Source organism: Mizuhopecten yessoensis, unplaced genomic scaffold (genome assembly GCF_002113885.1).
Source record: "Mizuhopecten yessoensis strain PY_sf001 unplaced genomic scaffold, ASM211388v2 scaffold10107, whole genome shotgun sequence".
NCBI classification, from domain to species: Eukaryota; Metazoa; Mollusca; class Bivalvia; order Pectinida; family Pectinidae; genus Mizuhopecten; species Mizuhopecten yessoensis.
In genome coordinates, this window is record NW_018408382.1 from 562,125 (window position 1) to 569,723 (window position 7,599).

The 7,599-nt window shown below is 33.9% G+C and overlaps 1 protein-coding gene across 1 annotated transcript in view; it reads left to right on the top strand.

The window, feature by feature from the left end:
- The window catches only part of LOC110459540 (protein lifeguard 4-like), a 10,822-nt gene extending 3,432 nt beyond the window's left edge, over positions 1–7,390 (top strand). Inside the window, exons 2-8 of the mRNA XM_021511857.1 lie at positions 1,630–1,744; positions 2,211–2,319; positions 2,835–2,940; positions 3,288–3,321; positions 3,638–3,755; positions 4,337–4,382; positions 4,996–7,390. Of these exons, the coding sequence (XP_021367532.1) occupies positions 1,642–1,744; positions 2,211–2,319; positions 2,835–2,940; positions 3,288–3,321; positions 3,638–3,755; positions 4,337–4,382; positions 4,996–5,199 (720 nt within the window). The 5' untranslated portion in view covers positions 1,630–1,641 and the 3' untranslated portion in view covers positions 5,200–7,390. The remainder of the gene's footprint in view (positions 1–1,629; positions 1,745–2,210; positions 2,320–2,834; positions 2,941–3,287; positions 3,322–3,637; positions 3,756–4,336; positions 4,383–4,995) is intronic.
- The last annotated feature ends 209 nt before the right edge of the window (positions 7,391–7,599 follow it).

The following is a 7,599-nucleotide window of genomic DNA, read 5'->3' on the forward strand; positions in this document are numbered from 1 at the left end:
CCCCCTCCGTTATGGGCCATCACATATGGAAACTCATTTCTTGGTGTCTTTAATTACCCACCAAAACAGATCTACATGTAGTTATTCTTGCACTTTTGTTTCTTGTACTCCTTTGATAAACCTGTATGGTACTCAGCAGGTTTTAAATTGAAAAAAAATACCAGGTGAGCTATTAAGGCCCCTGGGCCTCTTGTTTTTTTTCAATGATACTTTACCAAAACGTGTTAAATGAGTATACCAAGGAAAAAAACTAACTATTTCATGAATATAACACTTACATTTTGCTATGGCATGCAAAAATTCCTATATGGCGTACACTGTCATGTGTCACATGTATTTATGGCGTAAATTCCCCATATTTTAGTGTGGCCGAGTCTGAAGCTGGTTTTGCACGAGATGTATTGAACCATCGGTCATTATATGACTGTCTGAGTAACGTGTATTATAAATATTTGGATTGTCGCATACTAGTACTAGAGGTGTTAAGGTGTTCTTTGTCACATATCGATGTTAGGTCTATCTTATTGTTTCAGATCCTTTGCTTTCAATTTCATGAATTCAAAAGTGTATTTAAGTCTTCCCTCTACGCTTCTCAGACAGTATGTCACAGACTTGGTCGGCATACATCAATGACGTAATAGTATATACCATGTATATATATGCGATAGATATAGGAGTACTTTTAACTGTACTTGCATTGACTCATGTGTATAAATATTGCCAATCCTGCATGTTAACGGTCTATTAATTCTATAATGATCAATGAAGTACATCACTATAGCTACATTGTGAGTGTACATGTAGATCCTCCTGAAACACGGACTTCGATAGCTAATCTAAAGCCGTGCTGAAACCTAGAAAATGGCGGTGAACAAACTTTAAAAGGAATTATTATAACCATAATTATAAGGAGGCAGTACCCAAATCGGATCAGTATCCAAAATTGGATAACTTTTTGCAAAAATACTTATAAATAGATAAATGTGTCAACAAATCAGGTATAACAATGATGTAGTCTTAGAATAGATAGCCATGCACCATTTTTTGTCTACAGATAATTAGTTTTTAGCAGAAGAAAACGTAATTCAAACTCAAATGCCAGTGTTTTGATTATGTTTTAAAAAAATTGGCGCGTGCGACGACTATGCATTCTGTTTTGGAAGACACACTATAGAAATGCTTTTTGTCATAGAAATTCTAAAAATCATCATAAAATGTTAATGGGTTCACAAAAAAATATTCATTTGAAGCGTAAGATACTGCAAAAATTCAAGCGATGATCCGATTTGGGTCCTTACATTTGCAAAAACCGGAAACGCTGATTGGTGACTTCAGTGCTAATTTCATTTGTAAGAACACCCATCGTTATTCTTCCTTTGATGCAACCATAAATGAATATAACTCCTCCTAAAAAAATTCAAATAAAATGATGGTTTGGTGATCCGATTTGGGTACTGTCACCTTATGTTCTTAAAACTTGAGTCCTGAATATTATGTTGAATACTCTGTTATCCGTTAAATGTTAAGATTATTTGTGTAATGCCGGTAAGTTAATAGAGCTATGTAGAGGTTTAAAGAAATATTTAGACATTGTATTATAAAATGTTTTATTTACTTTTCAACATGAAGGCGTTTGTAACTATGGCAGCACTGGCTGAACCACAGAAGGATGGAAAACAGACGATTGTTGATGACTTCATGTATGGCTCCAATGTGGCTTCCTCTCATGTATACATCCGCATGGGTCAGTGTTCTACTGTATTGCTCTGCAGTTATTTCAAACCATCGATGAAAACAAATGTATTTGTCGAAGTCATATACAACATCATTGTGAGAGAAATCTACCTGTTGGTATTGAAACATCTCTAAAATTTACCTGTATATAACTGTAGTGGGAAAATTGATTTTAACTATCATATATAAAACATCGAAGTATGTGACAAATTAGCTGGCAATAAGTTATGGAGAGTTTGATAATACAGTATTGAATCTGGTAGGAGAAGGTTATAGACTTCAAGAATCCTCTATCTACATCTTGTCTTTCTGTATGATGGACATTTAAAGTAGACATGAAATACATAAAGAAAGCCGACATCTAGGTAAAAAAATTGTTTAAAGAAATACTTGAGTGAAATATGAAAGTTCCATGATCTATTGCATTGCAAGAAAACATGCTAATAGATTAAATGAATGTCTGTTTTATGCCTCAGGTTTTCTGCGGAAGGTGTATGGCATCCTCACCACACAAATCCTCGTAACTACCATTGTAGCAGCCGTGTTCATGATGAACGAAGGGTTGGCCAAGTTTGTACAGATAAAGTAGGTCATGGTCCTTTAATCTATTAACTTGTTTAATGGAGGGAAATTACTATTAAAGATAAACACAAAATTATATTAACAAACTTTTAAGTCACTCTTTTTCAATTAAAAGAATTGTATGTTCTTCATTAAAATCAGAGTTTTTAATGAATGAAATTCTTAACAAGATGTTTTCTGAACACCTGAGAAAACCTGACTTTCAGTGTAGTATACCTAGTGCCGTGCAGGATATAATAATGATCCCAGTCCTGTTTTATTATAACATTCTAACTGAAGCTTGTATTAAATTGAATTTCACAAAATTGAATGAAAAATAAAGGATGCTCGATACCTCGAGAACGGTTTGTGAATTTGACAAAGTGAATATCAGTACCACACACTTCTGGAGAATTTTTAGAAGGTCAATCAAAATCCTGAGGAGAACAATCTGAAGAAGCAAATAATATGCTGATAGGCTCAGGTAAGCAGTGAGTGGGGCTACAGTAATCTCTCAATACTATTGCCCTTGCTTACAGTCAGTGGATGTTGTTGGTGGCCTTTATAGGGACGATAGGTATACTGATGGCTCTGATGGTGAAAAGGCAGGAAACTCCCACAAACTACATCCTGCTCGGAATATTTGTAAGTAAAATCATTCAAGCTACATCTACCATAGAGTATGTGCAAGTTAACATCAATAACCAACTATCTTTCCTAAGAGTCTTTATAAGTAAAACATCCACAAACATTACCCATCTACCATTCTTGTAAGTAAACATGTACATTATTCAAACTAAAATAAAAACAAACTTTATCCTTCTAATTGTCATTGCAAGTTAAAACTTCAAAATTTAAGTGTATTGCATGCTACTTTAATCAGATCTTTAGTCTGGAGTTGAATGGGTTCATAGTATGATAAGTAAAAAAGTGTGTTAAGAATGAAATGTCATAATTTGAAAAGTAAATAATATGTATGATGTTCATTTCAGACGCTGTTTGAAGCCTATACTGTGGGTGTTGTTGGTACGTACAGATATTTGATTTACAGTTGTAAAAAGATTAAATTAAGAGCTGTAGGTTTATTGAATTAGGATGCTGCAAACAAACAGTGTAGGAAAAAGATTAAATAAAGAGAAGATATCTACAAATCAGTAAAATATTTTTTACAGGAAAGTTAATTTTTAATTGAAAAGCACTTTTCAACAATTTATCACAAATACAAAGTGTTCGATTTCAGTGATCTCTTTACAAGGAAGGAAGAGATAGACAGAAAGAAATACTGATTCCGTTGTATTGATTTGTTAAATCTAATTCCATTTTCATGAATATTTGTGTTTAGTGACGTTTTACCAAGTACACAGTGTTATCGAGGCCTTCGTTCTAACACTAGCGGTGACCACAGCCCTCACAGCCTACACTTTACAAAGTAAACGCGACTTCAGCTCATGGGGAGCAGGGTATGTATTATATACAAAATAATAAAAAAAATAGGTAATCACCTCCTGTGTTGTTTAAATCATCAGTTTATGCTCCTTTAAAAGTGAAAGAAATTGTTGGCAATCAATTTCCCTTAAAGGGGTCAGAGAATTTTTGTCTGGTCCTGGAAAGATATTAGTTTTTGCATTATGTTGCTTTAAATTTGAAAAGCTCTTTTTTAAATTTTGTGATTTTTTTTTTAAATTGGACTATTACACAGTAAAGTAAATAGAGATTGATTCAAACATGTAAAGTAAGATTCTTTGCACTTTAACCTCAATCTAGGACCTTGACCTTGGGTATAAGAACCTATATGATAGTGTAACAGACTATTTAGTGTGTACTTTAATAGATCAATGTCATCAATCTTTTCATTAAAGTTCGGTGCAGGACAGATGTTTAATGGATCTTTAACAAAACATGTAATGTGCGAAAAAAAGAATATCAGTGCTAAAATGTTACTTGATTCACTGGCACATTATATACACTGAATCATAGCTGCAATAAATTTACTTAACATTTGTGAAATAAATGTTTATCAAGCCTCTGTTTCTGTTTGAAGATTGTTTTCTGCTCTGTGGATCCTCATCATTGCTGGATTTCTCCAGGTAACATTTCTATAAGGACAGAGTAACATTTAATTCAGATATAGTCTACTGTATAACATATTATTTTCATAAAAACCTTTCTCACAATTGAACTTCAAATGACACAATAACAAGGATTTGAATTCAGTTTGTCTGAATTTAGATTACAGTTATAGAATATAGCAGTTGATTCTCTTCATATTGATGCAATGTGTTTAGATAATATTTAAAATGAGTTAGCAACAATCTGTTACTACAGGTTCTAATTCACTTGGTATACAATTTACTTTAATAAATAATATCAATCAAAATCCAGTAGTTTCCTTACCGGACTATTATCACACACATCTTAAGTTAATTGGTGGTTTGGATTTTGAATCTGTTTGTGAAAATATTTTAAAATAATGAAAAATTGATAACTCTATCACTATCGGTCCTAACTCTTCATTTGTGTTAGGTCATTAAATGTCTGATTAGTTAGGACAAAATCTCCAAAATGAAAAAGAACTGTAGGGTTGATTTGGTGGACCTTTGCAAAATGATTGAATGAACAAGTTTATGCACTAATCAATATCAACTACAGTAGTAATATCATTACAAATTTCATTGTATGTCTACTGTTATTTTCTGGTAGATACTGTTCCCGACCGCGATGATGGACAAGGCTATTGCTGTGGGCGGGGCTCTTCTTTTCTCTCTCTTCATTATTTTCGACACCCACATGATGATGCACAAGCTGAGCGCAGAGGAGTACATTGTAGCAGCGGTCAACCTCTATCTGGACATCCTCAATCTCTTCCTCTACCTCCTCAGACTGTTCGGGGAGCGCAGAAACTAGTGGACTGAGTTTTGGGGCCAAATTTATTCCTTGTCTTTTGGTTCCTCCGCAAACTGGTTGAGGAATGCATAAACTAGAATGTTGAATTTTAGAGGCCACAACTCTCCAGTCTCCTTCTTAACCTCCTCCGACTGTTCGGAGAGTGCAGAAACTAGTGGACTGAAGTGTCGGGGCCAAAACTCTTCATTGTCTTCCTCATCCTCTGCAAACTGTTTGAGGAATGCAGAAACTAGAATGTTGAATTTGTAGGCCACAACTCTCCAGTCTCCTTCTTAACCTCCTAAGACTGTTTGAAGCAGAAACTAGTATGTTGGTTGTTTTGGGAGTACAATATTTAGTATACTGAACTAGTGGGGCTGCACTAATTCAGTTTCTCCTTCCCTTACGTCAGACTGCTTGGGGAGTGTAGAAAATGTAGGATGAAATATCTTATCTCTTAATACAGTGAAATCTTGTTAACGGAGTGATGTAATCAAATTTACTTTCAAGATAATTATTCAGAAAACTTTCAAGACCCATATACATGTACCCAGAAATGAAAATGGTTTTAGATAACTTCTTGATTAAGGATATTTTTGTTGTTGTTTTTCAGGAACAAAGTATCAAGTTTTATAAATCTAAGTTTAATATATCTGTCGGCTACAAACTGCTACTGGTCTATTAGAAAGTCTTACATTTCATCTCTAGTTGGACCAGTTTCGATCTTTAAAAAAAATCAGCCCTAGAGAGGTAAACGTGATTTTAATGTAGAGTTTGCAGTAATCATTTCAGATACAAGGTACTTGGTACTTGTAACAGAGTGTGAGAATGTTAGATATTGGATACAAATTGTGATATACATTTGATGTGTAAGCTGGAGTAAGACCGTGTATAGGACTGTTTTCATTAAGGACAACCATCAATTCAGAAATGTGTGAGCCTAAAAACTTCCTTGTTGCTGATATCGTTTCGAGAAAAGGCACCCTTTCAGTAGGTTGTACATATTTTGGAGCGCTCTCAGTCGGTGGTGTATTTCGTGAGAAAGTAATCCAAAATTCTTTCCTTAATGACTCCAGTATATATGTAATATCGCTTCATCCATTCCTGACAATGTTGTAAAATTTAATTATGATGTAAACAAAATATATGTGTATATATATATTGGTATGGTGCAGAGTGAACTTTCTTTCCATGATAATTGGGCTTGCTTTATCAACGATGTAATTAACAGTATTTCCCTCATTGGTGAGAAAGCTCATTGTTAATGCATTGCTAGTTGTTTTTCAATCTCTGTTGGGTCATAGCTTTATATTTGTTCTGGGCAAAAAGTCATATTCTTGGAACATACGTCGGTACATTAACATACGTCGGTACATCTGTAAAATAGCACTCTACTACTTGGTACATTTACTACAGACATACTTTAACAAGTTTGTATATGGTATATGAGACAATAGGACTGAAATTATTGTCCTAAGGTAGCACCCTACCCTTAAATACTGGACACTCTGCATTAGACATTTCATTTTTTTTTTTAAATAAACCAAACATTCAAAATTCATTAAATAATTTCTGATTACGTTTCTGAAAAACATTTTTTTCCCCGAGTTTAATTGTTCTAAACTTTTTTTTAAAAAATTCTAATATTTAATTCTGATCAGGGTTTTGCTGCACTGGCTTGGGTTTCATTACTATAAAAGCTGCTGTTTAGTATGATTTGGTCATTGTGGTTGCGTTGCCTTGTTACCAAAAGTAACTTCAGTCAGACCTGTCTCATGATCGCGATCAAGATCCAGGGGAGCTCACTGTAAATTATGTACAGTAGGTATAAGCTTTGTTTTCTCTGCACTGTGTTTGGAAACTGTCAATAAACTTGTTAGTGGTAAGTGTTGGGGAACTTTAAAGCAGTTTCATGTGTTTGTAACTAGCTGTGCTGGTGTTGTGATATGGTTATACTCCATTTAATCTATACCAATTATTTTTATACAGGAGTTAAAAAAAAACCCCAAAAACCCCCACAATTATGAGGTACCTCATTTTACTCAGCCCTTTAAACAGAACCAGGGATACATTTGTATTACAGTGTTTTACATTTAAATTTGATCAAGAAAATTGTTTATGCCAATTTTCTGTCAATATGCAAGAAGTCGTCTGCTTTTATGGAAGCTGCCATTTTTGATCTTCAAAATATTGATTAAACTGGATTGAGAGGGGGAAAAAATAGGAAAAAGTAAATAAATATTGATTAAACTGGATTGAGAGGGGGAAAAAATAGGAAAAAGTAAATAAATATTGATTAAACTGGATTGAAAGGAAAAGAATAATCGAAAACAATTCTGTGTTCTCAAGCTTACCACACAGTAATTGAAATTTGATTTTTGCACAAAATTCCCATCTTGTTGGTATCAAACCACCTGAAAA